We start from the raw sequence: 23,424 nt of genomic DNA, 5'->3' as shown, positions 1-23,424 counted from the left end.
GGCTCCATGATCACTGCAGATGGTGACAGCAGTCACGAAATTAAAAAGCGCCTGCTTCTTGGGAGAAAAGCAATGACAAACCTAGACAGCATCTTAAAAAGCAGAGACATCACCTTGCCAACAAAGGTCCGTATAGTTAAAGCTATGGTTTTCCCAGTAGTGATGTATGGAAGTGAGAGCCGGACCATAAAGAAGGCTGATCGATGGAGAATTGATGCTTTTGAATTATGGTGCTGGAGGGAACACGACAAGGTTCCCAATTTCCCTATTGCTTTTTATATCGGTCCTGGAGGTTCTCTTAAATATGATTAGAAGGGACCAATTGGTTAACGGTATACAAGTCGGAGCCAAACAGCACAAATTGAAAGCATTTGCTGGTGATCTAGTATTGACATTACAGGAGCCAGAATCTAGTACTAAAAGAGTATTGGAACTGATTCAAGAATTTGGTCAGGTTGCAGGATTCAAGTTGAGTAAGTTAAAAACTAAGGTTTTAGAGAAAAATCTAACAGTGACTGAGAGGGAGAGGTTTCAGAAGGAGACAGGTTTAACATTGGTTAAGAGAGTGAAATACCTGGGGGTTAATATGACTGCCAAGAATGTGAATTTATTCAAAGATAATTATGAAAAATGCTGGGCGGAAGTGAAAAAGGATTTAGAAATATGGTCAAATCTGAAGCTTTCATTGCTAGGCCGTATTGCTGTGATAAAAATGAATGTATTGCCAAGAAGTGGCAGAGAGATATTTCTAGATTTGTCTGGCAGGGCAAGAAGCCCAGAATAAAATTTAAAATACTAACTGATGCAAAAGAAAGAGGTGGATTTGCCCTGCCAGACCTTAAACTTTACTATGAATCAGCTGCTTTTTGCTGGCTGAAAGAATGGCTGCTTCTTGAAAACTCAGACATTTTGGATTTAGAAGGTTTCAATAATGTATTTGGGTGGCATGCATATTTGTGGTATGATAAGGTCAAAGCACATAAAGCGTTTAAAAACCATATTGTCAGGAAAGCAATATTTAATGTCTGGATAAGATATAAGGACTTATTTGAAAATAAAACCCCAAGGTGGTTGTCACCAATGGAAGCGAAGGCTCAGAAAAAGCTCAATATGGAGGTCAAATGGCCGAAATATTGGGAAATTTTGGAACAAGAGGGAGGTAAATTAAAATTGCAGAGCTATGAAAAACTAAAAAACAAAGTGTGAGATTGGCTTCATTATTATCAAATAATGGAGGTATATAATTTGGACAAGAAGATTGGCTTCCAGGTGGAAAAATCAAAATTGGAAACAGAACTGTTAGACCCCCAAACTAAGACTCTGTCAAGAATGTATAACTTGCTGTTGAAATGGAACACTCAGGATGAAATGGTGAAATCTGCTATGATTAAATGGGCACAAGATGTGGGACACAACATTATGCTGGCTGACTTGGAACAGTTATGGACCACAGGTATGAAGTTCACGGCATGTAATGCCTTAAGAGAGAATATTATGAAAATGATATACAGGTGGCACATGACACCGGTCAAGCTCACAAAAATATATCATTTGCCTGACAATAAATGTTGGAAATGTAAAGAGACTGAAGGTACATTCTTTCACCTTTGGTGGACGTGCCCAAGGATTAAGGCTTTCTGGGAGATGATCTATAACGAAATGAAAAAGGTATTTAAATATACCTTTCTGAAGAAACCAGAGACCTTTCTCCTGGGCATGGTCGGCCAGTTGGTGTTAAAGAAGGATAGAATTTTTTTTATGTATGCTACAGCAGCAGCAAGAATACTTATTGCGAAGTATTGGAAGACACAAGATCTACCCACCCGGGAAGAATGGCAGATGAAGGTGATGGAGTACATGGAACTGGCGGAAATGACTGGCAGAATCCGAGACAAGGGAGAAGAGTCGGCAGAAGAAGATTGGAAGAAATTTAAAGACTATCTACAGAAACATTGTAAAATTAAGGAATGTTAGAAGGATGCTGGAATGAAGTTATGTGGTTTTAGCAGTAATGTTATAGAATTAGGTAAAATTAGATCATGAATAGGTGAGAATGTAAAGTTACAATATATTAAGATAAATCATTAAGATAAAAGCAAAAATGGAAAGGATTTGCTGAAGTAACCAATTGAACTAGAATACAAAAAAGGGAGGTGTGAGGAGATCAGGGAAACAAGTAAATGAAAGACAAGACATGTAAAGATTGATTTGTTTTTAATTGTTTTTATTTTTCTGTACTTTGTTTTTTTCTGTTTTCTTTTTATTTTTGTAATTCTTTGAAACTTTAATAAATATTATTTTTTTAAAAAAAAAAGAATTATGGTGCTGAAGGAGACTCTTGAGAGTCCCATGGACTGCAAGAAGATCAAACCTATCCATTCTGAAGGAGATCAGCCCTGAGTGCTCACTGGAAGGAAACATGCTGAAGCTGAGGTTTCAATACTTTGCCCACCTCATGGGAAGAGAAGGCTCCCTGGAAAAGACCCCCCCTGATGTTGGGAAAGATGGAGGGCACACGGAGAAGGGGACGACAGAGGACGAGATGGTTGGACAGTGTCCTCAAAGCTACGAACATGAGTTTGACCAAGCTGCGGGAGGCAGTAGAAGACAGGAGTGCCTAGCGTGCTCTGGTCCATGGGGTCATGAAGAGTCGGAGACAAATAAACGACTAAACAACAACAAACTTGCCAAATGAACCTTATATTGGCCCGTTTGACAAGACCAGCTACCATGTTTGAGTTGTTGTTGGTTTGGGGGGGGGGAGGGGAAAGGCTTAAGCATAATTTTGGGAGGCAGCAAATGGTCACATTTATTTATTTATTTTTAATAATATTTATTAAGGTTTTAAAGGTTACAAAAAGAAAAAATAATAACATCATATTAAACAACATCAAAAACAGCACATCATAATAAGAAAAGAAAAAAAGAAAAGAAAATACAAAAACAGAAAAAAGTCTATTAAAAAAACAACACATTGAATCTTCCCATAACTTATCTTTCGTTAGCTTGTTTTCTTGACCTCCTCACACCTCCCTTTTTTGTATTCTAGTTCGGTTAACTATTTCAGCAAATCCTTTCCATCTTTTCCAATTTTTGTCCTGTAATTTATCTTAATATGATATAACTTTACTTTCCCTCGTTTCACCAATTAACAGTCTATTTTTTCCTAATCCTTTATAACATTTCTGCTAAAACCACATAAGTTCATTCCAATATCTTTCTAACATTCATTAATTTAACAATGTTTCTGTAAATAGTCTTTAAATTTCTTCCAATCTTCTTCCACCGACTCTTCTCCCTGGTCTCGGATCCTGCCAGTCATTTCCGCCAGTTCCATATAGTCCATCACCTTCATCTGCCATTCTTCCCTGGTGGGTAGATCTTGTGTTGCAAATGGTCACATTTAAGAACTGTGGAATCGGTTATCTGTCACATGAGAAACAAGGCCTGATTCCCGCCCCCACCCCTTAATCCTCTCTAGCTATTTGCTGATCCATCAACCCAGATGGAACTAACAATATTCCTAGTTCCCCGAATTCCTGTCAAAACTATCCCAAGGTGGTGTCAACCATAAATTTTCTCTACTATTTTGAACACATCAGATGAATTGATTCAAATCAATATTCATAAGCATGGAAATGAAAATGCTCCCCTAAGTTTCCTTGGTTGTCCACTTCCAATCTCAGCTCTTGGCAGACTGTTTCTGAACTGGGAGGCATTGGCTGGTTCCTGTCCCCTGACAGCCGGAGGTTTCCAGAGAGAGAGTACAGAGTGCTGAGGAACCAGATGCTGAAACTTCAGCTAGAGTTCAACAACACAGGTGCTTGCTATATGCAATTTGGAGACAAAGAATCCTTTATTTTCAGTCAGATTCAGAACTATTTCCTGTCTTCTTACCTATGAATTACATTTCTGTTCCACACTCCCCTCATCAAGACCACCACAAGATATATTGCTTTCACGCACACAGCAACCCTGCGAGGGAGGTTTTGCATAAAGATGGTGACCAGCTTTAAGTTGCCCAATCGGCTTCACGACTGAGGAGGGATTTGAAATGTCCCTGGCATTTGTGGACCTAGATCCTTGGACTCCAGCTCCCATGAGCCCCAGCCAGCGTGGCCAACGGCTAAAGAAGACGTGAGTTGCAATTTCACATCATCTGGAGGGGCCACAGGTTACCCAACAGGTTCGTTTTCAGCGCCTTGACCTTCTCCTGGTGCAGCTGCTCTTGGAACTCCCTTGTACTGGATGTGCTTTGTCCTGTGGTGCCTCTGCAGGTTGGCCTTCTTCAGGACGGAGAGGACCTCACCACAAATGAGGCACACGGGCATGCCTTTCAGCTCCACAAAGAAATAGTCCTGTGTCCATCTTTTTTGAAAATGCGGCACTCCAAATCTATCTTCCTCTTCTTGTGGACACATTGATTGTGTCCAGAAACAGACGATTAGGCAGACGGAGCTGTTCTCATATGGGAGTCCTATGCTGCCTATAGCCAGCCCTGGTCAGCAAAGTGTCTGCAGCACTTTGAGCCATTGAAGTTTCTGAGCTCTTTTCAAAGGAAGCCGCAGGTACAGTGTGTTAAAGTAACTCCTATGCAATGTGGCACCAGACTGCTTTCTTTTTTTGTAATTATCTGTTTGTTTTAAATTCTATAGCTTAAATTCTCTTGATGCTTGTTTTTTTGAGAAGGGCCTCTTACAGTCACAAAGCAATGATTTTCAGTGCAGCTCCATAACACTGATTGCGCCCTCACACTGCCCCTATACGGTTTATTAAAGTATCTGTGATTTTTCCCCTGTGTGAGTTTGTTGATGTCTTCTAAATGCTCCATAGTGCCTGTAGCTCTTTCCACATTCAATACATTTTAATGGTTTCTCCCCTGTATGAGTTCGTTGGTGTATTCTAAGGGTTCCACTTGTACTGAAGCTCTTTCCACATTCAATACATTCAAATGGTTTCTCCCCTGTGTGAGTTCGTTGGTGCATTCTAAGTGTATCATTTCGATTGAAGCTCTTTCCACATTCAACACATTTAAATGGTTTCTCCCCTGTATGAGTTCGTTGGTGCATTCTAAGTGCTCCGCTTATGCTAAAACTCTTTCCACATTCAATACATCTAAATGGTTTCTCTCCTGTGTGAGTTCGTTGGTGTATTCTAAGTGATCCACTTTCACTGAAGCTCTTTCCACACTCAAAACATTCAAATGGTTTCTCCCCTGTGTGAGTTCGTTGGTGTATTCTAAGTTTTCCACTTTCACTGAAGCTCTTTCCACACTCAAAACATTCAAATGGTTTCTCCCCTGTGTGAGTTCTTTGGTGTATTCTAAGTTTTCCACTTTCACTGAAGCTCTTTCCACACTCAAAACATTCAAATGGTTTCTCCCCTGTATGAGTTTGTTGGTGTCTTCTAAGTGTATCATTTCGACTGAAGCTCTTTCCACATTCAACACATTTAAATGGTTTCTCCCCTGTATGAGTTCGTTGGTGCATTCTAAGTGCTCCGCTTATGCTAAAACTCTTTCCACATTCAATACATCTAAATGGTTTCTCCCCTGTGTGAGTTCGTTGGTGTAGTCTAAGTGATCCACTAACACTGAAGCTCTTTCCACACTCAAAACATTCAAATGGTTTCTCCCCTGTGTGAGTTTGTTGGTGTCTTCTAAGTGCTACACTTTCACTGAAGCTCTTTCCACACTCAAAACATTCAAATGGTTTCTCCCCTGTGTGAATTCGTTGGTGTATTCTAAGGCCTCCACTTCGACTGAAGCTCTTTCTACATGCCGTACATTCAAATAGTTTGTCTCCTTTGTGACTTTTTTGTTGTATCCTCAATTTCTTTGTTTTCCCCCATAAATTCACAGGTGGCTCCATAGAATTCTGACTTTCATCTTCCTCACCTGTTTGGGAGTCTGGGAGGAAAGAGAATCCTGTTAGACTTTCATGAAAGACAAAAAGGGAACTGAACAGATGTCAATTCCAATCTGCACCTTCTCTCGTTTTAACACCTTCATTCTCCACTATCCTCTCTAGGTTCCAAATTTTACGAAAGCTGATGAGATAGTGGCAAGAGCAACACATGATCACTCCATTCAAACTTAATAAAGCACCATCGTTTTATAATACAGATCTATGGTGGAATTGGCTTATTAGACACATCTATTTTTTCTTTCTGAAGTGAAGAAATGATCTCAGGCTCGAGTAACAGTGTCTCCATTGTGAAATAAATAAAACTTAAGTGCTACATGTAACTGTAAAAATATTGCAATATATTGGAACCTAAGAAGAGCCTGCTGGATCAGGCAAAGGCCCACCTAGTCCAGCATCCTCTTCTCACAGAGTCCAACCACATGCCTGTGGGAAACCGGCAAGCAGGATTGGAGCACAAGAGTCTTCTCTGCCTTCGTGTGCTTTCCAGAAACTAGTATCAAGAAACATTATTGCCTAGACCACGAGGGCAGAGCAGGGATGTCAGTCTTATCCTTTTTTTCAAGCTATCCAAGTTGCTGGCCATCACTGTCTACTGTAGGATAGATTCCATAGATGAACTATGCTTCTGTTTATTCATCTTTTGCAGCCCTTAAAGGCAGATAAATTTATTATGGCCTAAGCTTTTGTGGGCTGCAGTCTGACAAAGTGGACTCTTGACCAGGAAAGCTGGTGCCACTATAAACCTCTGAGTCTCTTTGTGGGCTTTGTGTACTTATTTTGAAATTTGCACCAAGGTTGTACCACAGTATCTCCATGGAAGCTTAGGGACGGACAAAATTACAGGGTGTCAGCTCCGTGAATCTCAAGCCTCTTGTGGCTCTGCTGACAGAGCCTGAGAACGCAAGAGATGGGATTCAGTTGGAATGTGAAGCAGGGGAGGAGCAGCCAAGCTGCAGCAGGAGCAAAGAACAAAGAAGCAGGAAGAGGGGGTGCCGGGAGGGCACAGACTGAGCTCTCACACAGAGACCCCAGAAATAGCCTGTCCAAAAAATCATAGGCTCGAGAGAATCTGCGAGAAGAGGGGAAAAGAAAGCGAAAGTGGGGGCTTCTTTGCTGGAGGACTCGGCAACTGCAAGCTGGGATGAACAGGCCAAAGACTGAGCTCCACAGTGATTTGTGAGTTTGAGCAATAAACCTGAGATAATTACTACTGGAGTTGTCTCACGTCTGTGCGGGAGAACCAAGGGGCGCTAAAATTATTATCCCACTCACTCACTCTCACAAACAACCCCAGTCTGTAAGATTGGCAAGTTTACACAATTTGCTTATAATACCATCCGCTCTTTGACTTTATATGCCCAATCCTAAGTGCAGAGCCTCCAGCCACAGGAATCGTGTATCATGATAACTGGTCCTTTGTCCCTGAACCCCATCAGACTGGGAAGGTGCATGCATTTATTGTGTTTTGGTGCTGGTGGGATGTATCATTCTGACCCTGTCTATAAAAAATAAGAGTAATAGAAACAATTTAAATACATTAATTATAAATAATTATGTGAAGCATTTCATTCCCCTTCACCGATTTTTCAGGATTGGTGTGCAACATCATTATCATCAATTATTCTTGCCATTGAAATAACACCTAAGATTTCAAAGCCTGGAGGAAAAAAAATCTGCCCCCACTACTTTAGGAAAAGGATTCAAGTAACAAAGAGCTGCTTTGGAGAAGGCCTCACCCCTTCCTTCTTCCTGCCAGGAACTTCCATTTGTCTCCTTTCCATCTTTTCCTCTTTCTCCCTCCACCATCTATCCCTGTCCCCATCTCCTCTCCCCTGGAACTCACCAGATTTCTCCAAGGGTCCTGGGAGGGAATGCTCAGAGATTGTGGGGAGGGATGCGGGAGACAGCCTGACCAGGTCAACCGTCCATCTTCCTCCTTCCATCCTGGCCAGGGTTGCAGGTTCAGTCTCAGCTAGGTTTGCAGGTTCAGCTTCCTGAGGAGTGCAGAATCCAGAGCAAGTTGCAGCTTCCTGGGAGGGAGGGAAGAAGAAGAAGCCAAGGGAGTCTGAGAGCCCCTGCAGGGATTCTCCTGCCCAAGACGTTCTGCTGCCCCTGGAGAAGCCCCAATTGGGCACCCCCTAGCGGAAAAAACCGCTAATTGTATCCTTAAATTCTTCAGAGCACAAGGGGGTTTCTTCATTCCCGCAGCTCTAAAATTATACAAGGCCAAAACTTTGGCACAACTGCTCTATGGTTCCTTTTTGGCTCCACCTTCCTCTGCTTTCTCCCCCCTTGAGAGAGTTCAATCTAGACTTCTTAGAGCTCTCCTCCAAGTCCCCAGATGTGTCTCAAACGCATGGGTTAGATTGGAAACGGGGATGATGAGAGTGGAGGCTAGCATCTGCCTAACATCAATTTACAAATGGCTGACATTGAACCTGCTCACCCGAGGGATAGCCCCATTGATCCTCTGTGACCAATTCCAGTCGGGATGGCAGACTGCAGTCCTGAACACCCTCCGGAAACTGGGTTTTGCCCTTCAAGCCCTTCTAAGTCTGGGCTTGGGCCAGGCAAAAGCTACGTTCAGGCAAAGAATATTAGACACCGAGAGACAGCAGGACTGTGCAAGGTGCCCCAACTATAGAATTGGAGAAATCGAGAGAGATATAGCCGCACTGGCAGCATATCTCTTCTTTCTCGTATCTAGAGATGCGAGAAGGGCCTTTACACTCGCCAGAGGCTCGGCTCTTCCCTCGCTGGTCCTGGATGAAGCCTTTAGAAGGGTCCCGTATGCTCAGAGACTTTGCACCTGTCCATTGGGAGAGATAGGAAGCCCAGAACACTTGTTCTTTAAATGTCCCTTTTATGAAGAGGCACGTAGTAAGAGCATGGATCCCCTACTGGAGAGGCTAGCCGATCTCCCGCAAAAGCAAAAATTTGACCTTTTGCTGTTAGGCAAAGATCAAAAGATGACCTGGATGGTCGCCAGATTCTGTGTACATTTCTGTAGGCGCAGACCATCGCCCAACTCAAAATAGTCTGACATGAAAAGCCCCAAACACGGTTCCATGGGTGACTCTGAGACAACTCCCTGGGACAGTTTATTGTTGTACATTGTTTCTAAATTTAGCGTTGAACATTGTTTTATATTTGCACAGCAGTTTCTAATGTTGTGAGTGTCCTCTATTTAAGAGGCTTCTACTCTGCAGTCTCTTATAGTTGTTTTAACTGCGAGTCTTTTAGTTCTTATGCTCTTACAGTTGTTTTAACTGTGTGTCTTTGTTTGTTTTTAGTTCTTATCTGTTTTAATTATCAGGGTTTTTTTATCCATCCATTATCCGTGTTTAATCTTGTATTTTATTTAGATGTTTTATCCTATGCCTGTTTCCATGTCCTAATTTGTTCTAACCATTATTGGTTAAAAAAATCCTAACTGCTATTTTATCCATATGCTTTTTTAATCCAGGCCTGTGACCGTAATAAAGTTCATTCACAAGCGGGCACCCCCTTCCCAAGAGCCCCCACCCATTTTCAAACACCTTTGCCAATTCCTTTCACCTGCTTGTCCCACCTCCCTTCCTAAGGCTGGCACGGTATGCACATTGGTGGCCTGAGAGGAGATCCATTGGAATTTAAGAGTTAATCTGCCAAGGACTGCTCTGAATACATGGGTGGCCCTTGCATGGAGAAGAAGGAAGCCCCTTGCTTGCATCTGAAGCCCCTGGGAGAGGCGGTGGATCCGCCCACTGCTCCCTCTGCCCTCGCTGCCTCCTCCTCTGCCCTCCTGCCCTGCAAACACCCTTTGCTCTTGTGCCTCAGGGGAGAGAGGCGGATGGTGGAAAGAGCCTTCAAACCCATCCGTTTCCTCCTCTGCTCCCCCTCCTGTCCTTTTTGGAAACAGGAGCTTTGGTCAGGAGTAAACAACATAAATGGCAAGTTCGCAAGATAAGTACTTTGGAGCACTGCTTGCTCCTACTATGTGTGTGTTTGGATCTAGAGGACAATTTGCATGTTTACACCACGTGATTCCTTAAAGAGGGCAATTCTTTAAAACCGAAGGCCATTTCTACAAAATGGAAGACTTCCGAAGGCAGCCTTTTACAAGGAAATTTTTGATGGTTTTTATTTTGTTGGAAGCTACCCAGATGGGCTGAGGCAACCCAGTCAGGTAGGCAGGATGCAAGTAATAATAATCGGCGGTTTGCATCCCTGCGATGGGGTGAGCTCCCGTTCCTCGGTCCCTGCTCCTGCCAACCTAGCAGTACAATAGCACGTCAAAGTGCAAGTAGATAAATAGGTACCGCTTTGGCAGGAAGGTAAACGGCATTTCTGTGCGCTGCTCTGGTTCGCAAGAAGTGGTTTAGTCATGCTGGCCACATGTCCCGGAAGGTGTACGCCGGCTCCCTCGGCCAATAAAGCAAGATAAGCGCTGCAACCCCAGAGTTGGTGACGACTGGACCTAATGGTCAGGGGTCCCTTTACCTTTTTAAGCCTGTCCTGCTAGGCATGCTGATCAGAGACTCTGTCCAAACAACCCCTTCGAACGCAACAGGGCTTCCTATTTTTACTGCTATCAGTGGGATCAGTCAAACCACGAAGCCACTGATCAACCAGAGTTTCCTGTTTTGACCAAGCACAGTTTGAAGTTAGCTTAATATCCCAGCTTATTCCAAAGCTGGCAGCTGTAGTTTCCTGGTTTGGGCAAAATGAAAAGTTTGTTAGTTATGGCTCATAAGAGACTGCCTGGTTTCATCACAGTTCACCCTCAGGGCTGGCCAAATCATGAAGTAAGCTGGGACAATTAGGTCAGGAGGCAGATGCAGGGAGAGATGGGAAGAGCACGTTCCCAGCTCCCCTGTTTGTTAGCCTTGCTGCCAGTGCAGGACCACGGCTGGTAAATTTGTGCAACTACCCATTTAGAGTCCTTTTCTTTTGCCCTCTCTCACTAAAGGTTGGGTGGGGGTCCTTCCTGGAGTGATGCATTCTGGCTGTGGGGGCCAGGAGACTGCGGTGGCGGCTAGAATTTTTAGTTTTAAACTTGGGTCAACTTAGGCTTTAGCATAACTTTGCTGCAGCAATGCATTAAAAACTGTTCCTATTTTTAACCCAGCTTTTCAGGCTGTGATTTAGTCATCTGAACCTGGCCATTATCTTAATAAATCTTGCAGCAACCTTGCAAGGTAGGCCAGTGTTACTCTATTTGAACTGCACATGGCAGTGCTGAGGCTGCAAGACGTGCCAAGATTTCTACCCCAGTGGGGAGCAAAAAGAGCATTTTGGAAATGGAGGAAATTTAGAGGAGGAAAATGGAGGTTGGTGGAAGGACCCCTCTTCTGACGTAGCTTCTGCTCTGATGAAATTCCGAGTCCCCTGTGGTTGCTTTATTAAAGTAACAACATCAGGAGATATGATCGCAAACCTCCCATGTGTAAGAAAGTTTGGTCTAGCAAGCCTTTTTAAAATGGATTAGAGAGAAAGAGCAGGGAGGAGGAATATTCACCACCAAAGGTAAACAGAACCTCCATGTCGAGAGGCAGTGGACCTGTGACCTCCAGGTGCTGGAAACCCAGGTGAGAGGAGGGCACTTACCTTTCCCAGAAGCCCCTCAGTGTCTGGGAGCAGGGTCTGGTCTGTCCCCCCTGCTCTCCCACTGGGCCACCGACTGGCATCCGCAGCTCCCCTGAAGGAGAGGACACCATCCCCGGAGTGGGGAGAACTGGGAGCCTGTGGGATTTCCCACTTTGAACGAGGGGGCTGCATCGTCTTCAGGAAATCCTGCTTCTGGGCCTCCCAGTGCTGCTGCGGCTGCCCCTCCTCTGGCTCCTGCTTAATCTGACATAAATCTGCCCGAGGCAGAAGATCCCTGATGGTCCCTACTTGGCCGGTAGGAGGTTTCTTTCCTTTGCACTCCAGTCTCTCCCTTTGAATGGGTCTCCTGGGTCCCTGCTCTTCCATTTTTATGCCACCCTGCTAGAAAAGAAATAAACACAAAGTAAAATAAAACCCAAGAATAAAAACAAAAGCACATTTTTTAACCATTTGCCAGTTTTTGAAATATATTATTACTCTTTCTATTTCTAATGTTCAGGATGTGAATGACAATCTTTATGTCACCCAAACAACTCCACCCAAGGACGAGGGGAAGTTATCCAAAGACTGGGGGAAACGGTTTATGGAAGTACAAATAATATTTTTTTTGGGGGGGGGGAACCAAGGCAGTGGGAGGGAAATCCAAAAACAACCCAGAGAGAGGACTGAGCATGTTCAGTGGACAGGGAATGCTGATCCTGGCTGCAACTTCTAGCATGTTGGAAAGGCAGCAACAGATCTTTGTATATGAATAAGGCTGTGACAGACCCACCTAACACTTAAAGCACATGGCTTCACCCAAGAAATCCTGCCAGCTGCAGTTTGTTAGGGGTGTTGAGAACTCTAGCAATAAACTACAGGTCCCGTGGTTCTCTGGGCGAAGCCACATGCTTTAAATGTATGGGATCTGCACAGCCCAAGAAACTGACAAAAGGAATATTGAACAACAAAATCAAACAACCCACTCCAAAATATTTTATATTTGATGGTCATAAGCTCTCTTGACTGAAGACACTCTAACTTGCAGTCCATTGGCTGCATATGGCTTGCCAAGCCTCAGGGTGTGTCCTGCTAGTCCCTGCCGTTTCCATCTCCTGATCTGATCATAGGATGAAGATCTCTGTCTGTCCTGGAGAGAAAGATGCCTAAGGGGCCCTTAGAGAGATCTTTTAAACTCCAATTTCACCACAAAGCAGCACAGTGCTGAAATGGGGCAAAAGGAAAATAAATGATCCCTCTGGCTGCTCTTTAAAGAGGATTTCTAAAGAACAATCTGAAGGGTGTTTTTTCCACAGATCTCACTGCTAATTCAGAAGGGTCCTCTTGTGCTCTTATTTCTCCTCCACCCCAGGACTGGGGTTGGAAGGTCTAAACATACTGATTGTGTTTGCAAGACTTTTATGTATGCTAGATGGCATGTCTGTGAGTGTGTGCAGCACCTCTGGCATGTGTGCATGTGACTTTATGGTCTGCATCTCTTTTCAGTGTGCGCATGCATGTGCATACATTGGCCACAAAGCTCACTGGAATGTGGCCTCCAGAATCAATGCAGCTTTAAGCCCATAAATGTTCCTCCTGCTCTATCAGAAAGAACAATCAAATCTAAAGACTATCAGGAGGAGAGAACTCCTGGATCTACAATGTTCTCAATATCCTATGGACACAAACTGCAATGAGATTTCCCTTTAATTGCTTTGAGATTTTTTCCCTTAAAAATATGAAGCAGTATAGAAATGAAATGAGTAATAATCTGAAAATGAATAGCTAATTTCAATTTCGCCTTCCTCAGTCTTTAACAATACTGTCTTCAACGTTTTTATTATCATTAATTCATTTCCATATGCCACACTTCTTAAGAATCCTCCTTTCCTCTGCTTTCTCTAAACTGTCACCCACTTCAACCCTCAGCCTTCAACTCTGCTGCCTTACTGAGGAAGGTGGAAATAAAACAATTAATGAATAAATAAGTCTCACTTATTTACACGCAGACACAAGAGGTCACTAGCTTTGACAGCTTGGGAAAAGATCAGATGCGTTCTCCGGGAAATAGATATATTAGCTGTTTTATTAGCTGTGACAGATCAACAGAGCCTCCATGTGTAGGCACAGTGTACCTTGATTTGGGGAAGACAAAAGAAGTCATTTCCTTGCTAAATGAATCTGATGCACATCATTGCCACAAGATGCAGTGATGGTGGTGGCGGCTAAGAGTGCTTTAGAAGGCGACCAATTCATGAAGGAGGGCGATAGGTTCATCAATGGCACTGGCAGAGGAAGGGGGGCAGGAGTAGTGGCCTGCAAAGGGTGTCAGGGGGCTGCAGAGTGAGAGGGGCACCTCCCTGTTGCACTGCTCTTCCATTCCCCGCCCCCCCCGCCTCCCCTTCCCTCTCCGCCGTGGGGAGGACCGTGGAAGAGGACGGGGCTCCCTGCGGAGGGACAGGGAGAGGGGCGGCAAAAGCCCCAGCTACGCCGCTGATCCGTGAGCGACTATATGCATCGTCCACCGGGAAGCAGCAGCTGCCTTGGAGCCCTCATTCTGCCCCTTGAGCTCAGGACTGAAGGGAGCAGCTCCCCAGGGGCTCCGGCAGGGTCCGGGCCAGCCTGAGCCAGAGATGTTGGCCCCTGTGCCCTCCTGCAGATGCCCTGCCCCTCCGCTGCGCCCCTTCCCCTTCCTGCCCGCTTGGGGGGGGCGCCCTGCAGCCTCTGACTCCACTCGGGGCCTGATCCTGCCAGGCCCACCTGCTCTCCCCCTCCTGCACCTCGGACTCCTCGCTCCGTCCCTGCAGCGGAATCCGGCTCCTCTCCGGGGAAACTCGCCAGGCCACGGGGCCGCTGCTCCTCCGCTCTCCTCGGCGGGGACAGGAAAGTGCAGCCGCTCTCGAGTCCCCCTGGCTGGCCCCCTTTCCTGCCTCTCTGGGCATCGGAGCTCGCTGGCTGTGGGGTGGGCCCTGGGGGGCTGCCAGGCTGGATGCGCCCCCTTGCGCTGTCCCTCAAAATTTATCCTATCATTGGAATCTACCTGGCATCTTCTCGGATATCCAGAATGTTGCACAAATAAGTCTCCTTGTGATCTGATGTGCAGTCAACGGTTTCCTTATCAGAAAAATATTTTCAGAAAGCTGGGACGATGCCACCCTGCAGCCATAGCTGTCAATTTTCAGATTTGAAAATAAGGGATCAGCAGCCTCACCTGTCCCGGGGACAGTCTACTGGATATCTAACAGTCCGGAATAGCACCTGGAAATGGCATTGGAATAAGGGAATTTCCCGCAAAAAACGGAAGGTTGACAGCTGTGCCTGCAGCCCGAATGTGTAGCTGGAGGAGACAGTCCAGTTCCCAGCTCTGCTGGTTGGGATCATGCAATCACTTAGCTCCAGCAACCGACCTTTCCAAACCCTCCAACATTTCTCTGATGAAAATAGGAACATCCCATTCCATAAATATAATTTTCCTATTTATATACCGCACATCTTATTATGTTGACCCAGCCACTCTGGGAAGTTTCCAACATATATAAAAAACATAATAAAACATTAAACATTTTCAAACGTCCCTATACAGGATTGCCTTCTCAGAGGGCCCGGGGGTTGGATAACTCCATTCCCTCCAGCATTTCTTCAATGAAAATAGGGAGACCCTAAGGAAAAGCGGAATATTCTGGGATCAAATCAGAAACCAGGACAGCTTCTCTAAATCAGGGACATCCCTGGGAAATAGTGGCACTTGGAGGGTTTCTCTTTCCCTGCTTTTTCATTCGCTGCCTCTGGTCTCCTGCATCCATTTAGCAGAGGAGGGGAACGGTTTTGGCCTTCATACTTCTCCCACCCCACCCCCAATATAACCAAAAACACACACACCATTTTGGAGTGAGAACCAAAAAAATAAAATCATTTTATTATTTTATTACTTATTTTTGCAGTTCAATCTACCGTATCTATAAATTTTATTGTTTATAGCCAATAGCCACCACAATACAATATGAGCACAAATCACACAGCTGCAAAACAAAAGCCATTGCATGCTCCAGGCCAGGATAAATCTATAGCGTCCAAAATTAATTTTCACATTTCTTTCAATGGGAAGGATATAGGGCAGCAGAGTCCAGGTGTTGAGGTCCAGATTAGAGTTTCTATCATCCTTGACTGTCTGCCCTGCTGGCTGAAGCTGATGGGAACTGGACAACAACATCTGGGGACATCTCAATGGTTATTCTGTGATATACAGAATCTACAAAGGATTAAGGCACTGATCCAGAAGAGAATGAACTGAGAAGAGGCCCCACTGAATTATCTGAAGTGAAGCAGAGGAAGATCATTATATAATATTATTAATAATAATAATAATAATAATGATAATGATAATAATAATAATAATAATAATAATAATAATAATAATAATTTATTTATACCCCGCCCATCTGGCTGAGTTTCCCCAGCCACTCTGGGCAGCTTCCAATCAAGTGTTAAAAACAGTACAGCATTAAATATTAAAAACTTCCCTAAACAGGGCTGCCTTCAGATGTCTTTTAAACATAGGATTGCTGCTTATTTCCTTCACATCTGAAGGGAGGGTGTTTCACAGGGTGGGCGCCACTACAGAGAAGGCCCCCTGTCTGGTTCCCTGTAACCTCACTTCTCGCAATGAGGGAACCACCAGAAGGCCCTCGGCTCTGGATCTCAGTATCCGGGCTGAACGATGGGGGTGGAGATGCTCCTTCAGGTATACAGGACCAAGGCCGTTTAAGGCTTTAAATGTCAGCACCAACACTTTGAAGTGTGCTCAGAAACGTACTGGGAGCCAATGCAGATCTCTCAGGACTGGTGTTATGTGGTCCCGGCAGCCACTAAATGTTAATAAGCAGAAACCTGTGCAGAAACAGAGACAATATGGCTGATGTGAAAGAAAAATATTTCATAACAAACTATAAGAGAATTCAAGGGGGAACGTGTTATTCTAAAGCAGCAATGCTGCAGCAAGCAAAGGCTCTAGCAGCTCAGACAGCTGCTTGTGGCTGCAAAGCCAGACAGGATGTTTGTGACTGTTGCCATGGAAACAAAGGGGCAGTCCATTCTCCTTATTGAGCACAGGATATGAGCTCAGTGTGTGTCATATGACCTGTACAGGATGTACATGGGTGGAGTTAGGAGTTTCTCTCTGTTTGTTGAAGAGAGCAGACATCTTTTACTGTATGGCTGCTAAAGACAGGAATAAAAGCATGTAGTTACATTTCTGTCTGAGTCTGATTCCCCTCCCTGGGGATATGCAGGGAGGAGGAGAAGGAGGAGAAGCAGTTGGTGTGTTTTTCTCACAGCCTGAGGAAAATCGCCGGAACGGACCTCGTGTGTTTTTCCTGCCGGGAGTTGCCAGAGGGAGGTCTAAGGAATTCAGCCGGTGCCTGGACAGATAGGCACATACCTCTGACCGAGCTAGAATTCCAACAGTGGTAGCAGATGCCGGTTGCTGGTTTTCTTCGATCCATGGGAGTCTGCATCAAGAAGTGGCAGAGCTACTGTATTCATCGCTCCATGGAAGCCTGAGGTGAGAAAGCTGATTCTCTGCAGCCAGAAGCTGACCAGAGGAAGCTGAAAGTCAAGCTACGGAGCCCAGGTATGAGATTTTCGGGCTTAGAAGTGTGAATGCAGATTGATTCATTCTCTGCTTCAAGGGAGCAACGTTTACGAATAACAGCTCCGAGAGAGAAGAGCTCTGCATTCCAAACATTCTTGTGGTTTTTCCTGTCCAAGGAAAGGAATGCTGTTGCTTAGCAACGCAGGCCAGTTTCACGAGAGGGCTGGAAGTCAGGCTATGCCTCAGAGAGGCAAAAACAGCCTATGTTTTGACTAGGCCCTTATGAACACTTAGAAGGGGACTTTCCAAGCGGCCAGTGTTATAGCTGCCAGGTGCACAAGAGTGTAAACAAGCCAGCTATTGGATTTTAGAGGCTTGTGTTTGAGAGTCAATGCAAGGACTCAAAATGGATGCAAAGAAGGGAGGTCTGCCTTCTCCACCCCTCCTGACCAGTGACAATTATGCATCTTGGTCTATTAAGATGAAGGCCTTGCTGCAGAATCAGAGACTGTTTGGGGTGATTGAGAACCCCATCCCTGCTGCACCAACGCGTGCTTGGGAGTCACAGGATGTGAAGGCCAGAACTGCTATAATTCTGTGCGTGTCAGACTCTCAGCTTATTCATATACAGTGGTGCCCCGCAAGACGAACGCCTCGCAAGACGCTTGACAGCTGTAGCGCTAATCCGCTAAGCTGTCAATGGGCTTGCTTCGCAAGACGAAAAAACCACTAGACGAAGAGAATCGCGGAACGGATTATTTTCGTCTTGCGAGGCACCACTGTACAAGATTTACAGCACGCGAAAGATGTTTGGGACACGCTGAGAAGGACATATCAGAGAGATGCAGGTTCTTCAGCGTTGCTGTATTTTGAGAAGCTGACCAACCTGAGGCTTGATGGAGATGTTCAAGCGCACCTGACGGAAATGAAATTTCTGCGTCAGCAGATGGTTGAACGCAATTTCCGTCTGCAGGAGGAAGTGTTTTGCTTCATGGTGATCAACAGTCTGAATCGGACTTACAAAACAGTTGCCAGTCAGCTGGGGTCCCTCCCAGCGCAAGATCTAACGTCGGACAGGGTCTTTGCCTTGGTTCTGAACGAACAGGACAGACTAGCTGCCCTGGAGGTCAAGGACAGGGGAGACAAGAACGGAGTTCTAACACCCCCACTGCTGAAGCTACTGGAGGAGACGCTGTAGCTTTGAACGTTGTCTGATGTCACAATTGTGGACAGACTGGGCATCTTCAGCGGTACTGCAAGAAGCCACGTCAGCACAGAGGAGCCAAGGCGAACTCCACAAAGTCTGATGCGTCAGACAAAGGTCACACCAAGCCAAAGGCAAAGACTGCAAAGGCTTTGATGTTGCTAAAAGCCACACCAGAAGCAGGGAATTTCTTTGTCCTAGACACTGGGTGTACGCAGCATATGTGTCGACACCGAGGACTATTTTCGTCGTTTAAGAAGCAAAGCTTCGCGGTGCAACAAGCCAACGGTCAAGAGCTAGAAGCCACCGGAATTGGGACTGTGTATCTTGAAAGTCTGAACTTGACTATAAACAATGTTTATTTGGTTCCAGAGTTGAAGTACAATCTGCTCAGCGTATCACAGATTGCCAAGAAGGGACTAAAACTGTCCTATGATGATCAACACTGCGAGATCTACAAAGATGGAGAGTTGTATCTTTCTGCCAAAGAGAAAGATGGACTGTATTTGTTGACTTTTGATCAAAGTGATTACATGAAATGTAATTCTTGTGATTCTAACATTATCTCTTTTGCAGGTGTAGCCAAGAACACCAAGCAGGTCACCTCGAGGGTCGACAAGGCATTTCAGCGGGTGTATGCTGATGTGTTTGGTCCTTTAGCACCATCTAGAGGCAATGCAAAGTATTACCTGATATGTGTTGATTCTTTCACAGGTTTTGTCTGGATTTATCTTTTGGAGAGACCAAAAGACGCCTTAGAAAGGTTTAAAGAGTTTTGTGGCAAAGTTAAAAATATGCATGATGCTGACATAGATTGTCTGTGCACAGATGAGAAGCCAATTTTTCTTTTACAGGATTTCCAGAGGTTCCTGAAGAAGAAAGGGATAAGACACAAAATTGCTAGTTCCGAAGAAGCTTGGAACAGATGTGTCTGTGTTAGGGTGAACAAAGAATTGCAAAAGGGAATGGAAGCGCAATTGCTTAGTTCACATCTGCCACATGAGTACTGGGCTGAGTCGCTAATGTCATTTTGTTATACGTGGTTGAGAAAGTTTTCAAAAGAGTTGGGATGTTCTCCTTTTGAGAAACTGTTCCACAGACAACCTTCTGTTGCCCATTTCAAGGTTTTTGGGTCTCATGTGAGGACAGAAGCTCCGGGTGGAGTTAAGAATGCCAGAGGCATTTTTGTGGGTTATGAAAAGGGTCTCTACAGAGTAATTTTGTCTGAATCTGGTAAGGTGATTCTCACAAAATTTATAGAGAGTACCCCTGAACAGGAGAGAGTGATTGTTCACACATTTCCCACAGGTGATGATGATGATGATGAGTTTGATCTTATTGAGTTCAGTAGTACTGATGATGACAGCGATAGCTCAGACAGCTCAGTTGTCACAGTCATTGAGAGGAAATCTCACATAATGACTAGACCCTCAGAAGAGGAGGATGAACCACTGATTAAGCTTAGTACTGGTTCTCAAGAGAGTTCAGAGGCTGAACCAGAAAGCAGAGAAGAGCAGCACCTCTTACGTAGGTCTGAGAGAGCAACGAAGGGTGTGCCACCCAAGAGGTATTCAAAGGAGTTTGCCAACCTAGCTATTACATGTGTTGCTGTTGTAAACGACCAAGGACAAATTGAAGCTGTGTCTGAGTCAGAGACAAAGGCACAACAGAGAGTTGCTAACCAAGGTAATGCAGAAGCACTCATTCCTTGGAAGTCACACAACCAGAGAGGTACATTGGTAAAACCAGTGGCAGATAGTTCCAAGGGTGGAACTGAAACAACAGGGGAATGTTATAAGTATAGCAACTGTTTGTTTTCTTCTCTGGATGACGCTTTGCTCGCAGCACGCATGGATACTCTAGGGGGAGTATGTTATTCTAAAGCAGCAATGCTGCAGCAAGCAAAGGCTCTAGCAGCTCAGACAGCTGCTTGCTGGTTTTCTTCGATCCATGGGAGTCTGCATCAAGAAGTGGCAGAGCTACTGTATTCATCGCTCCATGGAAGCCTGAGGTGAGAAAGCTGATTCTCTGCAGCCAGAAGCTGACCAGAGGAAGCTGAAAGTCAAGCTACGGAGCCCAGGTATGAGATTTTCGGGCTTAGAAGTGTGAATGCAGATTGATTCATTCTCTGCTTCAAGGGAGCAACGTTTACGAATAGCCATCGGGATAAGTCCGGGAAGTCCTCCATGGTCTCATCGACGGCGATCTCCTCTGCTTCCATCTCTTGGGAGGTGTGTTCGAAACCTGGAGCCACCCCCAAATCACCCAAGACCCCCTCTCCCCGTCGCCAGGGGTGACACTGCGTGCCAAGGTTCCTTCGGCAGGTCTCTGCGCCAGCCCACTTCGGGTTGGTCCTCCCACCAATAAGATCCTCCCGTGCCAAACCCTGAGAGCGATCCCTCTGGGGAACTGGTCCCCGGAGCCGTCTCCTCAGCGGAAGAGAAACCCTGCAAAGTGCTGGCTGAGAGTGTGGGTGTGAAAAGATATTCGTCGAAATAATCCGCTGGCATGGGTTTGTGCGGGAAAATTGTATGGAATTCTTCCTTGAGCCACTGCTCCTCCACTGCATAATGCGCTTCGACTTGGTAAGGCCCTAGCTGCTTGTGTCCTAGCTTCTTCTTGGCTAACGATCTGGCCAGGACTGCCTGGGCTGCTAACCAGACCCAGTCCCCCACCCGGATGTCCTCTCCAACTCTCCTGTGTCGGTCTGCCTGCACTTTGTAAGCTTGTTTTGCTAGCTCTAACTGCCTCCTGAGCTGCTCGTGGACCTCCTGTAACTCCGCTGCCACTGCCTCTGCTCCCTGCGGCTCCCCCTCCCTCACCTTCTCCAAACCCGGGAAGGTTCTGGGATGTCGCCCATTGTTGGCGAAAAACGGTGTCACCCCCGTGGACACGTGCTTCGTGTTGTTGTAGGCAAACTCGGCCAGCGGTAGGTAGTGCACCCAGGTCGAGGGCTGCTGGTTCGCGTAGCATCTCAGGTACTGCTGCATGACGGCGTTGACCCTTTCTGCCTGTCCGTTGGTCTGCGGGTGTCTCGCCGACGCCAGGTTGACCTTGACGTTCAGGATGCCCATCAGCTTCTGCCAGAAGTTGGAGATGAACTGGCGCCCCCGGTTGGACAGGATAGACCGTGGTAGGCCGTGCACCTTGAACACGTGGTCTATGAACAGCTTGGCGGTCTGCTCGGCTGTGGCCACCTTCGCGCAAGGAATGAAGTGGGCCATCTTGGTGAACAGGTCTACTACCACGAGTACTGCTGTCTTTCCCCTCGAACTGGGCAGATCAGTGACAAAGTCCAGAGCCACCCTCTCACGGTTCGAACGGTGTCTGTAGCGGTTCCAACAGTCCCGCCGGTGGCCTGTGTACCGGCTTGGCCCTTTGGCAGGTGTCGCACCTATTGACATAATCCGCGACCTCCCCCCGCATCTTGGGCCACCAAAAGTCTCTGGCTACTAATTCCACCGTCTTCTCTTTGCCGAAGTGCCCAGCACTGGGCGCGTCGTGCAACTGTTGCAGTACTCTCGCTCGGAGGTCGTCTCCCGGCACGTAGAGGGCCCCTTTGCGGATGAGCAGTCCGTCACGTATCTGGAACTCGTCGCCCCTTGCCGTGCCGCTGCGCACCTCCTCCATCTTGGCTCGAGCGAAGGGGTCCGTCTGCAGCGCGTGACGTACCGTGTCCAGGTCCACCGTGGCTGAGGCGCATGCCCACGCTTCCGGTGCGAAAATGTGCTTGGCCGCCGCCGGTGCCTCTTCCTCTAGATACTGCGGTTTCCTGGATAGCGCATCCGCCATGATGTTGCTGTCTCCCGGGATGTATTCTATCCTGAAGTCGAAATCTGCAAAGAACTCCGCCCAGCGGATGTGCCTCTGGTTCAGGAACCTCGCCGTGCGCCAGTACTCCAAGTTCTTATGGTCCGTGCGGACCTGCACTGTGTGTTTGGCTCCGATGAGGAAGTGCCGCCACGCCTTGAAGGCTGCATGAATGGCCAGCAACTCCCTGTCCCAGATGGTGTAGTTCTGTTCCGACTTGCTGAGTTTCCTGGAGTAGAAAGCGCACGGCCTCCAGTCCCCCTGGTGGTCTTGCTGCAACAGGACGGCCCCCACGGCTCTGTCTGAGGCGTCCGTCTCCACCCTCATGGGCCTGGTGGGGTTCACATGTAGTAGTTGTTCTTCGGACGCGAAGAGACGCTCGAGTTTCTGAAAGGACTGCTCCGCCTGCTCAGTCCAGATGATCTTCTTCTTCTTGGAACTGAGGGTGTCGGTGATGGCCGCTGTCTGCATAGCGAAACCCTTGATGAATTTGCGATAAAAGTTGGCAAAGCCGACAAAACTCTGGACCTCCTTCCGATTGCGCGGGCTTTTCCAGTCCAGCACCGAATGGACCTTGGCGCTGTCCATGGCGAGTCCCTTGTCGGACAGCTTGTAGCCCAGGAAATCCACCTAGGTCCTGTCGAACTGGCACTTCTCCAGCTTGGCGTAAAGCCTGTGGTCCCTCAGCCGCTGCAGGACTTCCTTGACATCTCTCTCGTGAGCCTCCTGCGACTCCGAGAAGATCAGGATGTCGTCCAGGAAGCAGACGCACTTCTTGTAGAGGAGACCCGCTAAGACGTGGTGCATGAAGGCCTGAAAACAGTGGGAACCATTCTGCAATCCAAAAGGCATAACTCTATATTCATAGGTGCCTAGTGGCATAAACATGGCCGTCTTCCACTCGTCGCCTTCCCTCACGCGTATGAGATTGTACGCTCCGCGTAGATCCAACTTAGTAAAGATGCGACCCTTCCTCACCGTCGCCAGCAGGTCATCGATCTTGGGCATGGGGAAGGCTGAGGGCTTGGTTTTCGAGTTCAAGATTCTGTAATCAACTACCAGCCTCTTTTGGGGCGTGTCCCGCTTCTTCACAAAAAACACGGGACTGCCCCCTACCGCCTTGGACTCTCGGATGAATCCCCTCTTCAAATTGTGATCTATGAACTCCCTGAGTTCCTGCAGTTCATCCTCAGACATGGAATACAGTTTCCCCGTCGGCAGCGTCGCCCCCAGCAGGAGGTCAATTTTGCAGTCGTAGGGTCTGTGGGGAGGCAGCTTGTCCGCTTCCTTCTCGCAGAAAACCTCCAAAAACTCTTTGTACTTGT

General features: G+C 46.4%; 1 protein-coding gene across 3 annotated transcripts; it reads right to left on the bottom strand.

The window, feature by feature from the left end:
- Positions 1-4,765: 4,765 nt before the first annotated feature.
- LOC309336735 (uncharacterized protein) lies at positions 4,766-14,481 on the bottom strand. Of its 3 annotated transcripts, none has more exons than XM_081852986.1 (4): positions 14,276-14,469; positions 11,517-11,894; positions 7,771-7,957; positions 4,766-5,908 (listed from the first exon to the last, which is right to left on the bottom strand). In XM_081852986.1, exons 1-4 carry the CDS (start codon positions 14,435-14,437, stop codon positions 4,773-4,775), a joined length of 1,863 nt encoding a protein of 620 aa, XP_081709112.1. In that variant the 5' UTR covers positions 14,438-14,469; the 3' UTR covers positions 4,766-4,772. The 3 variants fall into 3 exon arrangements, with proteins under 3 accessions (XP_081709112.1, XP_081709111.1, XP_081709113.1); XM_081852985.1 differs by having other exon boundaries at positions 11,517-11,897; positions 14,276-14,466; XM_081852987.1 differs by lacking the exon at positions 11,517-11,894 and having other exon boundaries at positions 14,276-14,481.
- Between the last annotated feature and the right edge of the window lie 8,943 nt (positions 14,482-23,424).

Source organism: Podarcis erhardii (genome assembly GCF_964252035.2).
Source record: "Podarcis erhardii genome assembly, chromosome: 2".
NCBI classification, from domain to species: domain Eukaryota; kingdom Metazoa; phylum Chordata; class Lepidosauria; order Squamata; family Lacertidae; genus Podarcis; species Podarcis erhardii.
Note: the sequence above shows the minus strand (reverse complement) of the source record. Positions and strands in the feature narration are given on the sequence as shown.